Below are 23,133 nucleotides of genomic sequence, written 5' to 3' on the forward strand. Positions count from 1 at the left end.
TAAGCCAAACCCTGACTCACAGGCAGGATCACCTTTTTTCCTGTATCAGACCTGAGAGGTGTCTGTCTGGCCTTCCAATTATGATGTCTATCAGTGCAATTTTTTTTCCTCTTCTCCTTTCTCCTTCTCCCTTTGGGTAGAATCAACTCTGATCCATCATCATTCTTCCTGTTAGCAAGCTGTGTTAGGTGGCTGATCTTGGAAGCAGCAGTTGAGGTCCATGGCTGCTGTTCTGTACCTTATGTATTTATCTGACTGTGTGGAAGCCAGCACAGCTGCTTTTGGAGGGGAGGAAGGCACTTCCTGGCCCCTACCTCTCACTGCTTTGTTTTCTGTCTTGATCTCATTCAGAAAGCAGCTAGTGGATATAGGTTTTCGGTCTGTGTGATTTTTGTAAGAAAATGAAGATCATCTCTCCTGTGCAGCCTTCACAAAGTTCAATAGGCATCCCATATTCTAAATCTAGATGAACAATCTCTACTTTTTTTTCCTAATTGGACAGATGGATTCAGAGAGCATAACTGACCTCTGGGTTTAGTTTCCCCCTCATGTTTATAATGTTAAAATTAGCAGAACAAACACAAAACAGAAGGAGAGCAGGAGGAGGAACTTGGTGCCTCTGGGGGCATGTGTTGTTCTGCAGAAAGGGAGAGCTTCCCCATGCTCTACCCTCTGTGCAAACAGCCTGCATAGCCAGTCAAGCCTATAAATGCACACAAAAACACAAAAAAATGTAGCAGTAAGAGGGTGCCAAATCTTCATCTTCTGGACAACCACAGAAAAGGTTTTGTCTTTCCTTTCCTTCTGTCTTTCCCACAAATTATGATTAGCTCACAGTTACTCCATCTAAAGAAAATATCTCCAGAAATTTTCAACACAGCAAAATACTGAATTCAAACCTTTTTTCACTGAAGTCAGTGGTAAATTCCTAATGCAAACAGGAGAAGTAGCCATTCTTTTGAGAAGGAGGATGTTTTTTGGTGGAAAAAAAATACCCATCCCTAAAACTTTTAAGCATTTTGATGAGCTTTTTTTACTTTGAACTTATGCAATACATTTTGTTCCTGCATATATAACACTCCCATCCCCACCCCCAGGCACTTACAAACACACAAGATGACTAGTGAGTTAAAGCAAAGAAAATTCTGTTGAAATGTGGAATTTATAAATAAATGTGTGCATATGAAGTGTACACAGGTTAAGGGATGAGATTCTTGCCTGCTGATTCAATGGTGAGTTTAACGTAAGATTTCCAAGAGATTATGTTTTCAACTTGGCCATCAGGAAAGTGTCTGGACTTTTCTCCTAAATTTGTTGAGTTGATTATCATGGTCATGCATGTTTTTGTCAAGTTTGCAACCTAGAATTGCAAGCACTCATGCTATGAAAGTGAAAGGAATTCAACAAAAAGCAATGAAATTAAAATCCCTAAAATTAACAAAAGGTATCACGTATTGACATTGAATCAATAAAATCCAAGGATACAACAGCCCACAGGTATATGACAGAAAATGTAGACTGAAAGCTGTGATGCTAAAAGAGACCGACCCTTGGTAAAAAATCTACTGAGCAGGAACTTCCAGTGTGAAACAACAAGACAAAGTATAATTGGCTCAGCCACCAGGGAAGAAGACAAGCATGGCTGTGCCGTGCTGCTCTGCCAGGATTCACACACTGAAAAGGCATTTTGATGCCCAGTTTGATTATTTAAGAGTTACTTTAATAGAATTATTTGTACATTTGTGTTCTTATCCTTTTATAAAACAGCTATGTTGAGGATACAGTTACCAGTACATATTGTTTTACAAATCACTGGCATTTTTTCAAAGACACTATGCAAGTTCTGCAGAAAACCAGCAGGTATTATGGACAGATTTCTAGAGCTTTTGAGACAGTTGAACTCCAGACTACTGCAGATTTTTCTTCTAAACATCAGGAGAAAAGCAGCTGTCTGGTGCTCCTGTACAGGCACTACAGCACAGATTTACAGCTGCCTGACATTCTTAGGCACAAACTTTTTCAAATTAAGGTTCACTTCACCAAAGTTGGAGTATTCCAAACATAACTAAACAAATCTTTGCTTGGAGCACACAATACAAATCCAAAGCATTAATACATGATATTTCAATTTTTGGTGATGACAGGTTTGTTACTATACCCATGAGACTGTAGCCCGAAACTCAGAGTTATATAAGCAACCTTTGGACATGTGGCTGTACCAGCTGAACTCAGTAACCATGGATTGTTTGTGGGGACTTCTGGGAGGAGTTGCAGTCAACACTTTCTGCAGGTGATACCAGTTTGGAGTCCTTGCTTGATTTATAAGCACCTTGTAAACAAAAATTCTTCCCCAGTCCATGATTTCTTTATGATACAGCATTTTGAAGACAAGTGATATTTTCATACACTACTCTATCAGGAAAAGAAGCTTTTTTTCTTTTTCTTCTTCTTTTATCCTTTTTTTTTTTCAATTAGCAGGAGAAAAATATCACCATAGTGAGATCAACATTTTCTTCTGGGAGCATAACACTCTGGAGGTCACATATCTGGACCCATAATGGTTCTGCTTTAGAAACAGAGCTCCTCAAGGAAAAAGTGAATTCAACATCTTTCCCAGACCCTCTGGAAGCTGGAGAAGGCAGTCACGGTACACATCCATCTGTGGTCACAACCTCAGAAGGCTCATTTGATACCAATGCCGTTGTTGACCTCTTCTTTCCAACCCAGATACACAATGTGTCATTTTCAGTAAGTAGTGGCATTTCACAGACTTTAAATCATAATGACTTAGTTTTTTGTTTAGCTTCATTCATCTCTCTCTCTGTCCTTACAAGCCATACATCTCTCTCTCTGTCCTTATATTGCAATAGCCAAAATCTCAGTTTTCAATGAAATAGCAGGTCTACATGTGATGGATTTTAGTCTGTGGGTGCTCTACTGCAATTTCATAGTGCTAAGTATAGACCAGAGTCTGACTCCTCAGCATTTCCAGGAGCATCTGTGTTATTTTAGCACCATACTCTTGTTATCCCTGGTAGGATGTGAGGTTGCAATCCAAACCCAGACTTCCCTGCAAATTACTAGTTTATTGCTCACAGCCTCTTGTCGGAGCTTTCTCTGTGAAGTACATTGCTGCCAGCTCAAGGGATATCCACAGTCACCTGTTTATTCATCTAAAAAACCAGCATTTGGACTAATAATTTCAAACAAAAGTTCTTGAGCATTTCCCAGATAACATCTGCAGATCTTGGGCAGATCTTGCACTGTGTCACCAAACCTTGCTCTTACACCTGGTGGAAAAAAAAGGCACCAATAGGGTGATTGGTGTGGAGCTTGTCCAGGTTGTTCTGATCCTCTTCGAGGGAGAAGACAGCCTAAGTAGGAATGCCACAGCATCTCAGGCTTCAGACTCCACTGGTAGACTGTTGCCTGAGTTTCAAGCTGACACTTTGGGTTAGTTGATTTGCCTTGTTGGTTTGCTGGATTTTTAAAATAAATTATTTCCCCATCATTACCTCAGAAGCAGCACAGTTCAGAGGTGCAGTTGTCACATATTTGTTCTCATCCAAGATGACTCCCACACAGCAGCCCAGACTAGCACCAGTCCTGTGCCATTGTGTTAAGTCTTTTTCATCCCCTTACCCACAGCATCTTTCACGGAATAAACACCCAAGTTACCTTGGCACCCATTAAAAGCAAATCAGTACTATTAGCACCATAATGATTAATAGTCATTAGGCACTACTCAGCACAGTGGGAAGTATTCTGTAATGAGTATCCATGGAAAATTGTTGCAACCCTGCATAAGTAGAAAAAACAAAACAAGCAACTCCTAAAAGGAGCTTATTATAGAACTGGATTAAACAATTTTTTATACAATTTGCATTTTCCTTTCTCATTTTGACTTACAAACCCTTTTTATTTTTCTTTATCAGTCAGATAAAGAAATTTTTATCAGACAAATGGTTTCCTGGTAAAGCATTTGATAATGTTGTAATTTTTGCCTTCCTTAAATGCTTTTGGTCTGATTTTGTTAAGGACCTCATCAAAAGATCCTCTGTGTACCTACATGGCAAAACCTAATGAGGAAAGACATGGCACTTAGCTGAGGAAACTACTCCTCCCTTTTCCCTCTAGAAACAATTTCTGAAGGCTAGCCCAAATCTGTGTCTTAAAAAAAAAAAAAAAAAAAAAAGAAAAAAAAAAAGAAAGAAAGAAAAGAAAAGAAAAAAAGTTCAGTTGCCTGATGAAAATATGCAAGATGTCCTTAGCATCAAAGAGCAGCAAGTCAGATTAGCATAAGATTTCACCACCTCATCCACAGCAGCCATAGTATTTTGTGCACACGTTTCAAATTATATCAGTCTTGAAGAGTCATGTCCTTGCATTCCTTTGGGGATTGGAATTGTCACACACAAGCAGAGAACACAGCTTGGGGCAGAGTTCTTGTTAGAAACATCCCAACAGAATGGAACAGGTATATTGGAGATATGATTTTGGTGCAAACGAATCATGTTGAAAAGCACAAATGAACAAACTTGCATAGGGAACACCTCATATTTCAACAGCACCTTCCTGGCAGAAGAGATGAGGCATAAAAGTAATGATGAATAAAAAGTAATTAAAATACAATCCCCTCTGACTTTTCAACCTCAAGGATGTTATTAAGGCAAAAATATTTATGCCTTCTTGAAATATTGAATATGATTTAATAAAATCTGACTTTTTAAGTGTCTAAGTTTTTGAGACTGACATATATATGTCTCATAACAACTCATGCATAGCCAAACTGAATTATCCTATAGATCTCAATTTCTTTATATTAATATGATGCTACAACTGTGGTCTTAATCATTTAGCAAACTTTCCTAATGTATCCTGCTTCTGCTCCAGCCCTCCTTGCATTTTTACTCCAAATGCAGCCCTCCCAGAAAACAAGAAAATATCTGGCAAGTCAATAAAAGTTCAGGGAATTGACCACATCCCTAGAGTCATAGCCAAAATTACCCCACCAAACTACTGAATTCTCAGGAATCTAATGAAACACAACATGCAGAACAGCTTCTGTTTTTTCCTTCCCAAAGCCGTAAAATAACAGCAAAGATGGTTTTTCTGGCTGTAGAGAAGACCCACTTCAGAAGACTATTCATAGAAGAGTAATTTCCAAAATTTGAGACATCTGTATAGTCACCATTTGTTGCCCAGTACAACGTTGCATAATGTTATTCAGTACAACCCTCTGCAGTCACCTCCAGTTTCTCAGACCTACAGTTATTACATTTGTTTCTGCCCTTCTCTGTAGCACAAGCTATAGAAAGATCCTTTTTTGTCTCCCCTACCTCATCCTGTCCTCTCCCCTCAAATATTTTTCTTACTTTCATTTAGTCTTGTGGTCTTTTTGTAATATTTCTGTGTTTTCAGAACTCCTCTAGTCTATGTGCATGGTTTACGAAATATCCCTTTAGCCTTTTTTTTTTTTTTTTTTTGGTAGAGCTGTTTGTGCAAATGGATGAATCATAAACCACATACTTTTTTTTTTTTTTTTTTTATTGAGAAATAATTTCTACCTAAAATGCAGAGGTGTTGAAGTTTAACTAGACTGTTTATGGATATCTTATGTCTGAGGGGAAAGAAACTTGAGGTCAAACTTCTATGGTCTTGGCAATATTCAGAAGTAAATTTGGGGCTGGGGGCAGGGAGAGGAGATGACAGGAGGGTTTTCTTGCAAGGATATGCTTTGCTCACTGGGCACTTGCCTTTCTTCAGGTGCAGCTCCATCATAAAATTAGAACTGCAGGGATTAAATTATAAAAAAACCTCACTCCAGTATCTGCTAGAATAAGCTATCTGAATTTTTCTCTTTACTGGGAAGAGTGTGCTAAGATCAAGTCTGTAACTGGCTGAGAAGTTCATGGAAGTTTCTGAATTGATGATGTCAAATCGCTTCATCATTGAATGCCTTTGACAGTGAGTGAATAAAATGTTTGTTCCCAGCCTAGAACTACTGACTTGTACAGCAATCATGTAGCCAATCTAACTGACCTTATCTGCAGAAAGTCGTCACAGTGGGATGGGCAGAGCCCTAAAGCAGAGCTGCTTCTGCCTGTACAGGCTGCCAGGCAAAGGAAAAGTTGCCAGTACAAAAGGCAAGACCAGGAGAAGTCATGCAGTGTTGCTTTTAAAAAAATTACTTTCTGTTTGGGTGAATTGACATAATATTAAGATCTAATTACACTTATTAGATTCTTCTGCCTGAACCAAAATGCAGGTGAGACCATGTGCCAAAGTCAATAGTACGGATTTTATTTAACAGTAAGTGTCAGGTGGAGAGAGACAGAGAAATAGAAGAGAGGAGTGGGTTAGAAGAGAAACAGATTAAGTAGGAAGACAGCCATCACCCCCATGGATCCAGTGGCATTCTGTTGCTCCTCTTCACCCTGCTCCCAGTGAGGGCCCCAGGAAACATGGAGTTCAATGGATTATTATATGTTCAGGTATACGCAGGAATGCCCAAGCACCTTCTCCCTGGCAGAGAGCAGACCTCTGGTGGAAGACCTCAGGAATGAGTCCGAGGGTCTTTGATGGTTTATGACCCCTTCTAAGACATGAGAGCTGCCTCCTTTACAATTGAGCCAAAACTCCCCAAACACTCCAAAACTCAGCCCCTCCCCTCAGTTGGCAGGAGAGTGTGTACACCTGGCCTTAGGAAACGAGTCTGTGGGCTATGGCCTCCTGCTCCTGCAACCAGACAGAGATGATTTTCAGGACAGCTGCTGAATTCACTTTCCTTGTGGAGACATTCTTCTCCCCCAGCTTTGTCTACTTTTCCTTGGACCTGAGGTAATTGAAAATTAGTGATGCCCTGTTCTTTTGTGTGGCCACTCAGGTGCCCAATTGCCCTTTTCTAGGGATGCCACTGTGGCAGATGAACAATAACTCCCTGCTGCAGGCATCTCCTAGAGCTTCAAGCCTTGCAGTCCCTGCTTGGGAATTTACAGACTAGTTTATAAACTAACAGAAACAATACAAACCAGGGACAAATGGTCTACTTCTCTATTTAAAGTTCTTGGATCATTTTAAATAATGATTTGCTGAAGGCATCAAAACTATGGCTGATACATGATAAGAAAGCCTCAACTTATTTTTGCCATCTTACAAAGACAGTGTAAATCTACTTTTTAATAAGCATTTCTGATCCCCCAAACTTCTCCAGCCTAGTTCTTCCCGACAGCACAGTGGTTAATCTCCAAGATCATAGTTATTCTTCATCTAGATGAAGAAAAGCTGTTGGAGAACAGAATATTAGACAATGAGACATCTCCCTATTTCAGTAATACCGTGGCAGAGAAGTTCCTGAAGACAAGATACGAAGGACCCGATTTTGGGATTTCAGTTTCCTCTGGATTGAGAACATCTGTGTCTATGAGGGGAAATGGGAGTGGGGGTTGGTGGGAAGGCAGCAAACATGGCGCAGATAGCAAGGAGTATATTTATTTACCCTCTCCCCAGGTTACTGGCTGATGTTCTTCTTTAGAGGGGAAAAGATCCTTTCCTTGTCCCTGCTTACCTCCTTTAGATAAAGGTCCATCCAGCCTGCAGGACTTGGGAGTAGCTGAAGCTGTTGCTGAGTAATTCCCTGTGGGTCTTGGAGTCCCTTCCTTCTAAGATGCAAACTTGGCAGCTACAGTGAGCTCCAGCAGCTTTTATGAGTAAAGGTGGGAAGGTAGATTATCATTTATACTGCCTGGATTACACAGTGTGCCTACACCTTCCTACCCTTAATATCTCTTCAGATTTCAAACTGTACTGCCAAAGACCAAACATTTTCTGCATAAACATTAAATAAAGGAAAAACACAATTACAACTCAGTCCAGAATGTATCTTGAAGGAGGAAGGAGAGGTGAAATGTGCTGCTAGTGACTTCCAATTTTCTTTCTGCTTATTTTTACATTTTCCTTTTTACATTTTTTAAAATATGCAAGACATATGTTGAAATGTCACAGTAACAAAACCAAAAAGTTTCAATGATTAATTTTCTTGGGCTAACAAGCATTTCAATCTAGGTTATTTTTGTCTTAAAAAGAAAAGTATATTTTATCAGCAGTAGCAAAGAAGCTTTGTGTTCATATAAAGAGATATGACTATTAAAGAGCAAACACATATACTGAATATTTCTTCTTAAGATATTCTTGCAACTACAGTCATAGAATAGTTTGGATCACCCTTTGACAGTTACCTAGCCCAGCCTTCTTGAAATGTGCAGTGACATCTTCAACTAGATCAGGTTACTCAGAGCACAGTTCAGCCTGGTCTTGAATGCTTCCAGGGTGGGCCATCCACCACCATTCTGGGCAACCTATGCCAGCATTTCACCAGCCTTATAAATAATTTCTTCCTTATATGTAATCTAAACTTACCCACTTTCAGTTTAAAATTATTCCCCCTTGTCCTATCACTACAACACACCCTTGTAAAAGTCCTTCTCCAGTTCTCTTGGAAGACTCCTTCAAGTACAGGAAAGCAATAATTAAGTTTCCCTGGACTCTTTTCCAGGCTGAAAAAACTCAACTCTCTCAGACCTCAGAAAAGAGGTGCTCCAGCCATTTTGTGACCCTCCTCTGTACCTGCACCATACCCACAAGTGTGATACATTCCCCTTCCTGAGTACTTTCTGATATTTTAAATAGAGATACATGGGATAGAAGCAAACCAAATCACTACAGCTGAGCTTAACACTAGACATTCAATACAGCCAACAGGAAAAATTGAGAATGAGTTGTATTAAGAGGCAAGTTACAGCATAATTTGTTGCTCTCTGCCTCTAAAAGTTGAAGATTTTGCTACCTTTTCTGGTTATTCCCAGATTTGTGGAGTTCTTTAGTATTATGCAAACACAACTCCCTTTATTATAGAAGGATATAATGTATCAGGATACACAAAGCTAAGTAAATGCTTTATTATCTGCATTCTCAAGCCACAAAAACCTCTGTAGCATCAGGGGCCCCCTCAGGGACCCCTACAAGGACAAAGACGCCTGGAAGCTGATTGCTTTCAGGTACTTATTCTTGCAACCCTTATATTGCAATGGCATCTAGAATGGCTCTGCAGGTGGGCACCTCATCACAGGAAAATTAGTCCTCACTCCACAACAGCTTTGGGTGAGAGCTCTGGACTTAATTGCAAACTGAAAGGAAAAGCTGCATGGTAGCCACTTAAGCACCCCTTCGCACCACAGGTACCATAAGAAACAGAAAGTCATCAACTGTTGATATCCAGCAGCAAGGAGATCTCTGCACTTTCCTCTCTCACTGGTGCTCTTTAAATCATCAACCAGGTTTATCAGAATTAAACAAAAGCCAAACAAGTAATCTCTTTAAAATGTGATACCCAACAACACAGTGCTTGAAGCATCCCAAGCCAGTGATCAACTACGAGGGTATTGGTTCAACTTCACTAAGGGACCATGTCATTCTCTCCTTCCCCCCACCTTTAGACCCCTTACTCCTTCTTTTTTTCATGGTTTCAAACTATTGATATCCAAAATCTAGCCCACTCCTCTGACACCAAATATATTTGCTGACAGCACACACACAGTGTGGGTGGGTGGCTTAAGAAAGCTCCTAGGTACAAAGTTAGCTTGGGGATATTGCATACCCTGCTGATTATCAGGACAATTTAAAAGGGTGCAGGGAAAAAGAAAAGAAAAACCTTTAAAAATATGTGTGCCCCTGTGACTTTCAGCCCTTTGAAAAAGTAAGAAAGAAAAGAAAAGCACCCCTGGTGTGTGGTTAAGATAACTACAAAGGAACTATTCTTAGCAGGTTCGTTCAGTAAAATGAAGGGTGCTTTGACTGCATTTTTTGGCCTTCCTAATCTGACAGATATTGACGGATAATTCAGAACAGCCAAAATCTTTGCCCTAAAAACATTGACTCATATGTGTTACACCCAGATGTTTTATTGGGTTCTTAATAGATATCAAAGCTACCTTAATGTACTTGAAAGTTGCATTTTGTACATTTTAGAGTGTATGCATGTAGCAGAGGGAAATGATAGAGAGAAGTTCCATTAAGAGCAGCTTAGAAAGGACTATTTATGCCCCCCCAACATTGATACTCTAAATACAACCCCACCCAGCACTTTGTTTCTGCCTAATCAAGTTTGAAAATGAACAGCATCAATATCCTTAATGTGCAATTAGGGCTTTGCAGGCTGGTCTCTCCAACAGGTACAGGAGCTTGTGTGTAAACATTGCAGCACTGACCTCCCCACCAGCCCCTGGGGTGACAGCAGCAGCAGTGGCCACCATACCTACCAGAACCATCCCTGTGACTTCTGAAAACTGGCCCTTCGTCTCATCCAGAAGTAAAGGGCTCCAGTACCCCACCTCCATAGGATTCAAGAAAGAATTCTTTCATCTGACAGCATAAGGAGGAGGTACCCCCGCACCACAAACAGGGTTTTATTTCACTAAATCATGAATGAAAGCAAGCAAGGCACCCCCAACTCTCAGCAGCACTCTTCTCCCTCAGAGTGCCCCAACCACTAATACCAGAGAGCAGCTGAGCAGGCACATGACTCTGAAAATAAAGAGACAATTCCGTGTGGGAAATAAAGGCATGCACACAAATCAGACACAGAAGAGCAGAGACCGCAGGTTGCAGCAGGGGCTAGGGAAATGCAGTGCTGTGCAACTTGCAGAATTTCCAAGTTATTTGGTACTGTTGCCCCAGCATGATTCTCACCAGCTCCTCATAGTGGAAGCTTTTATGTATCCCACCTTGCAGTCACTACTGGACAAATAGGGTATAACAATCAAACAAGATGGTAAATATACCATCTCTTCCCAAGAACCATATTCTTCAAGGTGGTATGCACTTTAGTAGAGAATCCTCCTAAAAGAAAACCAAACAAGAACAACAAATGCAATGTAATGAGTATCAAGCATAGACAGAACTTCTGATCTGTCAGGAGTCAGAGGTGAAGTTCTGCTGCCAAAGAGCTCTTTTCATTCTTCAGCATGTCAAAGGAATCAGTCACTGACAGAGGCAGATATGAGGTATCTCATATATAGGGAAAAGATTTTCCTGGGCAAATAGGATTAGGTCATCCTTCTGTGCCTGTTTGCAGTAACACAAAGAGTTTGTTAAATATTAAAGCCAGGAATTTTCCAAAGTAAGTTTTAGATAGTTCACTGGTAAGAAAGCTACCCAGCTGAAATGTTGACTGCTGTTCTAGTTTAGACTAGTGTAGTCTGAAACTAAAAATTCCAAATTACTAGCATCACTAGCTGGACATGCAAGATCCAGGAGTATTTTCATTAACAATGTGAAGTACAGTACAGGAGGAGATGGGGCCACCTCACCAGCTGAGCCAAAATTCTCTGGAGTTGTTCAGAGAAGTTTCAATCATTCACATAAAGGCAAAGACAACAGCTGTGCTTTAAAAAATGGATTCTGAAAAAAAAAAACCCAACTACTAGAAAAGTGCACTCTTTAAAAGACCTTTATTTTGGTTGCATGGTTACAGTTCGTTTATGCTTACAGTTAGATTCTTCCCAAATAATATTTCATAGCTCACCATGTACACAGTGTATTCTCTATCAGTCTGGTATGGAAGAACTTTATAAAATACAGATTAAGTGACTTTTTAATCTGTACACTTTTCAGATTAGTTCATCATGATTAAGTAAAAAGGCAAATAGATTAATTGGCAATTAATTGGTTTTACAATTTTAATATATTAGTACAAAATGGCACAAAAGAAAAAAAGGTCATTTTAAAGGCTATAAGCATCAAACTTTTTAAATGCTTTCAGTCAGTTCAACCGATTTTAACTTAATTTCAAATACCAGTGTTGAACTTAGAATTGAACCTTTAATCTTTTTTTCTTAAGCAGTGTGAAAGACATCACATACAATTTTGCACCTGTTCATGGAAACTAAATCACAGCAGTTTCAGAACAGTGACATTCAAGTGCAGCTAGGAAGTTGGGAATTTCTATTCTTCCCAGTAAGTCTATGAAATCACAGACTAGAGCATATTTTCATCTAAGCAAATGCACTCATACACACGTCAGATGCAAAGATACCAGATGTGTGCAATAAAACACAGTACTTCCTAATGCAAGGACTGGAACAAAAAATTCACATAATTACATCATTCAACCTACCTACTTTTGCAGGAGGCTTCCAGACATAACCATACATGATGCCAGATATAGAGATAAATGGAACATTTCAAATATTTCAAGCAAACTGTAGGCTTAATTCACAGGCTTCAGGTATAAAAGAGAGATCACATCACCTTCAGCAACCTACGTTTTATGTTTGAACCACCCATATCAAATGGGTAGGTGAACATGATAGAAGGGATAGAGAGAAGAAATATATTTCTAACTTTAAAATAAATTCTGAGATGTGAATTCGTTGCCTCAAGCAACAATTCAGGAGTTTGTTTTGGCAGCAACATTTAGCAATACCCTAAAAGATAATTACCCACCCTGTCAACACAAGTTACCATCACTTTGATTAGCTCCCTAAACCTTAAGATCTTTTGTGTTTAAGTTAATGGAACAGTTTATGATCCTGACTGTTTTTTCCTGGTAAGACAGCACCCACATCTGAGAGGCCAGGCAGTTATACTGATGGCAGTACTGAGAACATTATTTCTCAGGTTAAAACAAAAAGTCTTATAAAAAAAGTAAGTGTGATGAAGTACAGAACCACTATTTTACTCAGCTTCACAATGAGCAAACCATGACTATGAATTTCCTAATTTAAATACAAATTACAAAGCTTTCTCCAGAGACTTATCTTGCAATTAACCATATGATGAGTCCAAAAAGCAATGCTCCAACAGCAAGTATAATAATAAGTATGCACATCTTCTTTCGAGATCTTTGCTGGCAACAGAGAAAAAAACAAAGTTGATTGAAAACTGTAACACATCAGAACATCAGAAAATTATTCACATGCTTTTATGGTCCTACTGCTTGTGCAAACTAAATTGTGTCCTTACATAAAAGATGGTCAAGACATCTAAAGATGCTCAAGGAAAGAAAAAGCTCTCTACATTAATTTATGCTATATTCAACAGAATTATATCAGTGGTATTTTCTGGTAAACTTAATAAATTAGTTAAAGAAAACACAGTAATGTCATGAATGGATGTAATTAGAACTCTGGGGCAAGTAACATGAGCATAGAGAGGAAAACGGACAATTGGTTGCAAAACAGAGAAAGTAGAAATGGTCTGCTAGAAAAAAATATTATTGGTGTATATACAGAAGGGAAAAATGGACTACAATTTTGGGCTGCTGTGTATCTATTCACAGTTATTTTAAAGGTGTTTTTGACAAGTTTCTTAGGTAGAACTTGCTCTTAAAGAAAACAAACAAACAAAAAACCAAACCAAAGAGACATGACTAGAGAACCATTTAAATAGATGTCACTACAATAAAGTCCAAATTATGAGCACGTTGAGAATGTTCAAATTTCCCATACAGGTCTGTAACTTGAGATACCAAAGCACTCAAGACCAGCAGCAGTCTTTCATCCTTTACCTGAAGGGTACAGAATCTGAAGGTTTCCTTCACAGGATGGAAGAAAATTACCAAATGGGTTTCTTGGGCTCTTGCTGATAGCCAAGGAATAACAGCTCTCAGATCTTGGGATTCTAGGCAATAGCCCCAGAAGTAAAGCCAATCTGTTCTGTACTTGGCAGAAGTTCTTCTGCCTGAGTGGTTTTGATGTTTTGGGGTTTTTTAAATTTTTCTCTCTGAAGAATACCATCTGTGTCAGTTCTTCATTGAAGCCGTCAGTTCTCTGACCAGTAATAGCCAGACCACCAAATTTCATAACAAATCTCTTAAATCTAGTTTTTTTGTCTCATTGCCACTTCTCTCACCATCAGGCTAAGATTTCTTCATTCCATTGTTTTATCAGTTTGCTGAGTACCTTCCTCCTGTGTCCATTATTCTTTACACTCACAATCTCTTCCTTCTGCATCCTGTTGACCTCCCTCTTACCAGAAATGCATTGAAGTCAAACATTTCCCCTGTAATACTACTCAAGCAAGGCATGGTAAACTTATTTCAACATACAATTGATCATTTCTGTAAGTGCTGAAGCAACCTGGCTTTGCCTATATTGCTCTGCTGTGTGAATGCAATCCACAGGGCAGATGAGTGATACAGAGCTCATCCAACCACAAACAGAAGCTGTAGGAGTATCAACAGCCTTGTCCCTCCCAGCACACCTGGGCCTCTAACACTTCCTTGAGGGGGTCAGGCCAGATACAATAATTGCTGAAATTTTTCAGCACTTTAGAACAAGGATAAGTTTTCAAGCAAAGGAAAGTTCAAATCCAAAGCAAACAAGACAGTCCTTTCATCCAAATACAGAGCAACTCTGCAGTGTTTGGTGCCTCCTGCAAGACCCACTGAACAAAAGCTTCTCAAGTCTTGATAACCTTCCTTTGCGACCGGAAGATCCTTTCCTCCTTAAAACAAATCATGAAGCTTTTAATTTCAAATTTCAACCAGAAAACTTATACCTTACACTGAAATTTTTGGCTGCTATTTTTTTTCTGGATGTTTTAAGCATCAAAATAGGAGTCATCAAATGTACTTAAGGTGACAATTAGTCCCACTGAGAATACAGTTCAAGGATGCACCCTCTACTACTTCTGAAATCAGCAGGCAGTTTTTCAGACATTCTGTCACTCATTTACTGCCCTAGCTACTACCAACACACATAAGAGGATTTTTTTTAAAAAAGTCTAAGGACTAACTCTAACTTAAAGGAGAAGATTAATTACTAATAGGATTATTTCTAATAAGTTCCAAAAATGTATAAAGAAATGGCACTTAAAGATATTAAAAGGCTTTTCAAAAAAGTTTGACAGTCTGAAATATGTTTTTAGCATCAAAGTAGCAAGTAACAAAAGCTGGATATATACAGCTTCAGGAAGATTTCACACCACAAAAATTGGTTCTAACTGGCCACATCTTTTTTCCTGCCTATCTTCCCTACTCCTCCAGTGATCTCCAAAAGCTTGCTCTCCCATATACAGGAACATTTGACTTCTTGAATTATAAAAGTAGGAGTCTGTTTGTGTAAGGTTTTTTTGTTGGTTTTGGGATTTTTGTTTGTTTGTTTTAAGTAAAGGTGTAACTCCAGGTGCTCTCATAGAATCTCAGAAGGTTCTGAAACAGTCTGGCTGGAAACAGCCTCATAGGAAACCCAAAGCTTTCAGAAGTCACTGACTTACTTTATATTGACCTAGACTTTATATTGACACCATTGTAGTCTAACATAAACTTTTAAGTCTTCAAGCCTTGAGGAGCTTGCTAGGCAAAATCTGAAGTCCATAAGAAAGTGTAAATCAGGACTACTGCAGAACAGTTTCACACATCTGGCATTACCTGGTAGTTCGCTGCTCTTGACAGCTGCTGGTTTGCTTGCTGCACGTGTACATCTGCATTTTCCACATTGGCTTCTATGCTGTCTTTGTTTTGAAAAGAAAGATTTCAAATTTTGATAAGTCATAACCCAGACAAAGGTTTGGAATGCTCAAATATACTTGAGAGCATATAAACAGCTGCCCCAAAATGCTGGTGTCTTCATCAGTGTACCTTGTATTATGAAAGCTTGACCCATCCTACACTTATGCTTGAGTTCATTCCAGAACTGCTCAGGCAATAATTGGCTGAATTCATGTCAAGTAACAGCTCTCCCATTCTGCATGCAGGGCTAAAACTTCAAAACCAATCAGGGCAGAAATTTCTAGTACTTCTACCATTTTTTTTTTCTTTTAAAATTGCCTTTCACTTGTCTTCCAACTTGCTACTGACTACTTTCTGCTCAGATTAAGAGAAGTCCTAAGGTTTATGAAACAGAGGCAATGGACCAACCAATATCCCAAGAGGCATGATTCTAGTTTGGTATTCTATCATATTGACACAGACTGTATTTTTTTCAGTAGAAAAACATGAACCAATTATGGGTTAAGGTGATAAAAAAAGTTCTGAAAATATGTTCTGGACATAGACAAGAGCATGGCTTAGCAGTTGCTGCAGAAAATGGATTCTCCAATCACATTTTGTTAAAACAATAAACTTGTTTGCATGAAAAGCAAAGCATGAATCTTTGCTGAATCTGCACTTAGATTCATTAACAATACAATAAAATGTCCCACAAATTCCAATTTTATGTACAAACAGTTTAAAAAGCTACGTTAAAGACATTCTGAACACATGAAAAATTGCATATTTTAAACTAGATTTTAAGCACTCTTTCTTACTGTAATCCCAGTCATCTCAGCTAGTCTACTAGGTTGTATTTGATTTGCTTTAGCATTGATGGTGCCATTAGAGGAATTTTTCCAGCAAAAAGAAGGTCTACACTGCAGCTCTCCAGAGAAACCGAATTAAAAAAATTCAAGTAATTGAATTGGACTTACCTATCACATCACCCTGTTCATGAATCATCATTCCTAGATCTTTGAAAATTTCATTGATGTCCATAATATCAGCCTAAAAAATGGAATCATAAATGTACATCACACATTTTAGCATCTATGTACATTTAAATATGAATACTGTCCCTTCTCCTCCAGGGTGTGCATCCATGACTCTTTATACTACAGGATTAAAAAAAACCTTAATGTGCTTAGTTTGAAGGTCTTCCTTCAAAAATTTTAGTAGGAGTTTATGAAACATTTACTTACTTCTGTTTCAATGAAACAGAAAATCTCTACTTCCAGAAATGTTAAAAAAAATCTACTTAGAAATGTACATGTTGAACAATACATTGGGAAGATGTGAGTAGAGGTATTATTTTGCTACATTTATATTATTCACTGTTTAAATGGTTCTATAATATGACCTTATTGGAAAAAAAATTCCACTTTTTCTTGCAATCACATGAGCGCTCTTATTCCACAGCAAAACCGCTGAAGTTAAACACAGTATATCAAAACATGGCTTTCATACAGTGGATTTCAAATGTACATTCCACATCTAAAGGTAGTATTTGCAGTTTTTAAGGGAAAACACATACCCACAGACAAATCCAAACTGCTCAAGATTCATGCCTCCAATTAATGCTCATGCTCCTTTAAAAATCCTATTTCTTTGGAACATCAAAAACATGTTCTGCCATAAAATCACCTGCACTTACTTCAAGCTGCCTAATGGAAGATTCCCTCTCCTCGATAAGACGGAGGTCATCTTCTGTAATTTCTTCATCTTGCACTTGTGCTTGTGGTTGACTATCAGACAAAAAACACAAAACCAACACCCATGCAGAATTTAACACAATGAGAAAGAATTTGTAAGAATAAAACTACAGTTAAATACATAGCACATTTTACATTATCAGTTAATAAAATGGTGTGGTTTTACCCTTGTCTGTCCCTGGCTAACAGAAATGGTATGACCATCACAGCTTTGGTGTAGCAGAGCTGCTGGAGCAATACTGTACAAAGCAGGTGACTTACCGGAAATTCTAGGTATGAATACAAGGACAAAGCTCCTTCTGAATTATCAACTGCATAGTTTACATCTATCTGAGCAACAAAAAAGAATCTGAGACTAAGAAACAGTTCTTGAAGAATATGGAAATAATGGGAGTTCCCAATAAATACTGGCCCTTATCACAACATCTTCACTTTATTCAAGCTGGACACTTCTTCCCAAAGTTTGGGTCCCAGAAAACCCAAATGCAGCTTAAGGGAGCTAAAGAACAGGCAGCAGCTGAATCATCAGGAAAAAGGAGGGACGTTATGTGAACTGCTTCTTTTTCTCCCAGTGTATGCCATCAAAGTATCTTTATGCTAAACACCAAAAAAATCATAGGCAGCTTGCTTCCCTGCAGGATATTCATTATTCTGAACTAGGATAAGGCATATTAAGTAATTCAACCTACCTGTCCCAAGAGACAAGCGTTCCTTCTTTGTAGTTATCTTCTGGAGCCCCACCCTACATGATCAGTGTTCAAAAATACAAGCAAAACATTATAGCCCTGAAAAGAGCACTGACAGCATTTCTATAAGGAGTCAATACTGAAAGGTTTCTAGTAAGTCAAACTGAAACATGATTCAACAACACGCTCTCATCCTGATTTTGCTTTATGCATGCATAAGGCTGAAATACAAGTAAATGTATTTAGCTCAGTAACTGCGTAAATGTATTTAGCTCAGTAACTGCCTGCTAAACTTACAAGTACAGAATGTGTATTTGGCACAGATTGAAAAGGCAAAATTGATATAGTGACAAGGAAAATCTGAAGCTACTCAGAACTCGTCCACCTTAATACTCCACTGAAATCTGGCAAGTTATTCTTCCCCAAAGGAAAAAATCTGTTGATATGTAAAGGTAGAGCAAAAACATTTCAAAATTCACTAGGAGTTGCTTTTGCAAGATTACAGCATGAACACAGGGGCAGTTCATTCCTTTGTGTGACAAAGGCAAGGAAAAAGCAATAGTTGTCCAGGAAGGTTATTACAACTTAATGCAGCCTTTACTATAAAATCATATAGCACGTGTTCTGCAGCATTTAGACTCAGCTATAAGCTAAGTCGCACTGTGGAGGCACTAACAATGTAAAGAATAGAGTGGCACATTTTCTGATACTTACGGACACCCTTGAGCTGGCTCTTACTCTGGCTACAAAATCTTTTTCCTTCTCAGCAGCTTGCCTTTGGAGTCTTTGGAAATTTGTTAGTGCTGTTGTGAACTCTCCCACAAGACGGTCTTTCTGTATTTTTCTTTGACGCTGTAGGAGAAAAAGTTTTACCAAGTCAAATGAGCTAAGGCTTTTCAAGGCTTTACTAAATAGTCTGCTAAATATCAAGGCATATATACCCTTTCCTCTAAATTGGTGTAAGGGAAGGCTGTCAACAAAACCATTTACAAGTCCATGGACAAACCTTCTTTCCTTCTGGGATCACATAACTATACAAATTAAGGCATTTAAAGAAGAAATCAATGTATTTATTTTCATTTAACAGCTGAAAATGAGAAATGAGCACTGATAAGAAAGCTTCTACTTTGCTTATTATCCACTGATTTTAAAATCTTCTGCTTTGGTGTGAAATATTTTGACACCAGGAATGCTAATATATACAGAGATGACTGAATATAGAGGGGAGGAAGGGTGCAGAAAAGAACAAAGCACTTCATATATATTTTACATAAATGCCAGAAATACATAATGAACTGAATCCAGAAGTGGGTTCACATACCCCCTTAAATGCTTTAGAACAGATCCAGAAATACTTGTTCTAACCTTTCAGGTTTGGGGTTTTTTTAAGATGTAGTAAGGGGAAGGGGAATATTGGGCACTCAGAAGAGCCTCCACAATATTTGCCTAAATATATTCATACATCAGCCCTTACAAATTTCTGAAAGGTTGTCATTTGCCATTCATGAATCTGTTATTTATGCATTTCATTAGGAAATACCTTTGATAAAAGGTTAAAATTAAACAGGAAAAAATTTCACTGTGAACTTTTCAACTCCAAGATAAGCAAACAGGAAAAAAAAAACCAAACTAAAGATACTTTGGTTGAACTAGAGGTTATATACCAAGTTCTAACACTGCTGTTAGAAGTTTACAGCTTGACAGGATGTACACACATGGATCATGGCCTGCCACTTGAACTCCGTGTTTCAAGACCATTCACTTTTCCAAAGGCTCCTTAGTAACTACTCACAGACCAAGCTAGTTGTTTAGGTGACAATAACCTGAATCCATGTTTTCTAGGATCCTGTTGTTCTTCCCTTATTTAAGTGACAGATTTTACTAGGATAAGAAACCACAGGAGGGCAGACAGAAGTGTGCTAACCACAACAGCCACTTCACAAGTTTCTGACTAAAAGATTTTACACAGACCTCAGAAAAAAGGCTGATTTAGTAACAGCTCCTGTCTAGTCCTCTTGAGAAAGGAAAAGCCTGTGACAAGACATATGCTGATCTAAGTGTTGCAGAACAGACATACTGTGATAATCAAATTATTCAGACAGTGAGTGAGCAGTGTTTTGGCACACAATTTCTTGACCCTGGAAGCGGTCAGAGTGCTGGCAGAGTCAGACACAGCATTGCTGCAATGGATTATAAAGTGTCCAGATACCTAAAAAAGCAGAAAGGCACAGCACACTGCCCTGATTCCTACTACTTCATTCCTGATACATAAATACAAGTTTGGGACAAGTCTGGACGACAACAAAATATTCTTACATTTTAGTGTATTCCCACATTGTGCAAATCTGTTGACTAACCAAACAATGCTTTGAAAACAGGAATAAAGAACTAAAATTACTAAAATACTTCACATGAACCAACATATTAGTCATACAAGCTATGCTTTTTTGTTTTATACCTGTTCACTTGTTGCAGGCAGAGATCCAAACTCTTTAATGTATTTGTCAGTTTCTTTGGCAAGCTGATTGGTGTATTGCTGCTTCTGTTGCCTAAAACCAAATGCAAATTTTCATCAGAGAGCATTGGGTTACTTTGCTGAATTTCACTGATTCTCAGAAAAACATCAGTACTAAAAGTTTCTCTGAAGCACACAAAGCCATCTTTAGTCTATTCTTTGCTGTAAAGGCATGAAATCATGGATTTAAGAAGGACAGGTGTTGAAGAATGTGTATTGTGCAATGTGACAACATAATTAATAATGACTCACTTTTTTTGCCCCTAGGTTTCCTCTATTTTATTCATGTGCTGCAATACATTTGTAGTCATTATGAATACATACTTTCATACTATTCATATGAATACTTCTGATATTATCATGCAATCCTTTACCAATATTCACTTTTTTTTTTTTTCTGAAGCAACTCAAAATACACATTATGTATATATACATATGTATACATATATATACATTACGATATATACATCAATTATCCCAGTACGGGTCTGAAGCATATCCTTAACACCAGTTATTGTGAATGGCGTGAATTTATGCCTAGATCCTGTTGGGTTATTGCATCAACTGTGTATGTATGTTGCTCTTCACCTATTCCCAGTCCCTAGAAGAATATCCCCTGGCTAATGTTACGGGCCCTGAACTCAGGCTATTATGAAGAAATCTGGCTGTTCACACAAAATTAACATCACACATCACAATTTTGGTCCAATACACACCTCCTCCTAATATTCGATAGATATTCAGCACAGCATGAAACACACAAAGAATGCCAGGATGAGCACATGTTGCTTACATGCATTTGCGATGCTGAGATTAATGTGATAAAGGAGTTTAAGTTAAAAAATCATACTGGTTCATTAGACCATGCAGAGAAGTAGAGAGCAGCTGCTGTCTCTCCTAGAGGCATATTAGGGATCCACCTTTAGGTGACTGAAATCCAGCAGAGCATCTGCCTTGGAGTCTAATTCCACTTCTGTTATACTACTATTTCTGGTAGGTATTTATTTTATAATGCCATCCCTTACTGTAGCTTTCATCACTAAAACAAACATTCCCCTTCCTCTCTCAGTATTCCACCTCACAAAAAACCCACCCCAATATATTCATTACCTTGTGCCACTTCTACAGGTAGATTGGAAGCATTGACTGCAGTGGAGGGGTATGGGGGTATGTTTTTGAGCAGTGCTATTCCTTTCTGGTTATGCCACTTTGCTAACAAACAGCACAGGTTTTATAGATGCACTGATACTGCAGGCAATGCGCACAGGCAAATCAGCTGATTCGAGTTTACAGAGTATCCTATTTTTAGAAAGCACATCTCAACATCTAAGTTTCAAATATTTCTCTATGCTCACCTTTCGCAGGGAAATCAAGCACTCTGCCTAACAGAAACCCACCTCATCACCTAAGAGGACACTGTTTGCGATGCAATGAAATTAAGTGTTATGATGTGAAGTACTCACAGCTGTTGCCTCAACTCAGGCGTGTCCTGTGGTGTTCCAAGCTGATGGAGTATTCTTTGTATTTCAGCAGCTGTTTGTGAAGAGGAAGAAAAATTTGAATGGGGCAGAGACAATTGCTATTCAGTTGAATGCATTTTTGCTTGACAATTCTAAAGCCATATAAATAAATCGACAGAAACGGATATGCAGGACTTTTTCAACCTACTACGAAGATCCCATTTGTAAGTCCCAGAATAACTACTGAATGATTTTTGCCATGTCAAAGACAAAACCTGAGGTTTCTTATGAAGGATGGGAATGTATTCAAATCTTTACGTAGAAACAGGCAATTTAAAGATTAGTAAATTATTTCATTATAGTAAGTCTAAATCAGGGGATTTTTTTTTTATTAAATATTTATTATTTAAAATTATTTTTTAAATAAACAGCACCATTCGTATTCTGATTTACTTTATGCATATCATTTTGGAAAACCATATGGAAGATTTCTAGAACATTCTCTTACACAAAATTTCAGAATCCATGCATCAATGAAGAGACAGCTATAAAGCATTCATGGGTTTACAGTACATAAAAAAGGAAATAAAACTCATGTGTTCATGTTTAAATTGCAATTTTGAGAATCTTATGTTTTTAAGTCTGGGATACAAACTGCCAGTGTACTTCATTAAACATAGTAGTTTTGAACTGCAAGCAACATATTGTCTGAGCCTTATTTTCAACCTAATATATTTTACTGTCACATGTAAAAACAGGAAGTAAAATGGACAGAAACTTAAAGAATGTGTAGGTTTTCAAACTGCAAAACTTATAACTTCCCTGTATTTCTGTGGCTCTCCCCAGGCAGGCTGGTGTACCACACAGATAGATATGGTAAGGTATTATGTGGGATCCTCACTTCATTAGCTCACTAATTTTTTTTCCTAAATAGTTAAAAATGCTGTAAGTGACAACTACATGAGGAAGAAAAACATACTAAAAAAAAGAGAGTACTTTTCCATTCACTATAGAAGTGATCTGTAGGAGACAGAACTTCAGGTAAAATGAGAAAATAAGCTATGAGTTATGTTAACCAGTTAGATAAAACTGCAATTCCCTAAAGCATTTTTATTAATTATATTAATTCTGATCTTTACTTCATAACAAATCTCCAGTAAATGTTGTATAGATGGCACTAGATTATCTACACTACTTTACAAAACATCCCAGTGCTGACAACTGCTATAGT

At 38.1% G+C, this 23,133-nt stretch overlaps 1 protein-coding gene across 4 annotated transcripts in view; it reads right to left on the reverse strand.

Moving 5' to 3' along the window:
- Positions 1-11,488: 11,488 nt before the first annotated feature.
- STX7 (syntaxin 7) overlaps positions 11,489-23,133 on the reverse strand; it is a 31,363-nt gene continuing 19,718 nt past the window's right edge. For 3 of the 4 annotated variants that reach the window (XM_002192013.7, XM_012572641.5, XM_012572642.5), the window contains exons 3-10: positions 21,906-21,975; positions 20,386-20,476; positions 18,642-18,779; positions 17,931-17,983; positions 17,184-17,274; positions 16,465-16,537; positions 15,428-15,510; positions 11,489-12,904 (exon numbers count right to left, since the gene is read on the reverse strand). In XM_002192013.7, coding sequence (XP_002192049.4) covers positions 12,812-12,904; positions 15,428-15,510; positions 16,465-16,537; positions 17,184-17,274; positions 17,931-17,983; positions 18,642-18,779; positions 20,386-20,476; positions 21,906-21,975 — 692 coding nt within the window. In that variant the 3' untranslated portion in view covers positions 11,489-12,811. The other variant, XM_030267940.4, reaches the window with a different exon arrangement.

Source organism: Taeniopygia guttata, chromosome 3 (assembly GCF_048771995.1).
Source record: "Taeniopygia guttata chromosome 3, bTaeGut7.mat, whole genome shotgun sequence".
Classification (NCBI taxonomy): Eukaryota; Metazoa; Chordata; class Aves; order Passeriformes; family Estrildidae; genus Taeniopygia; species Taeniopygia guttata.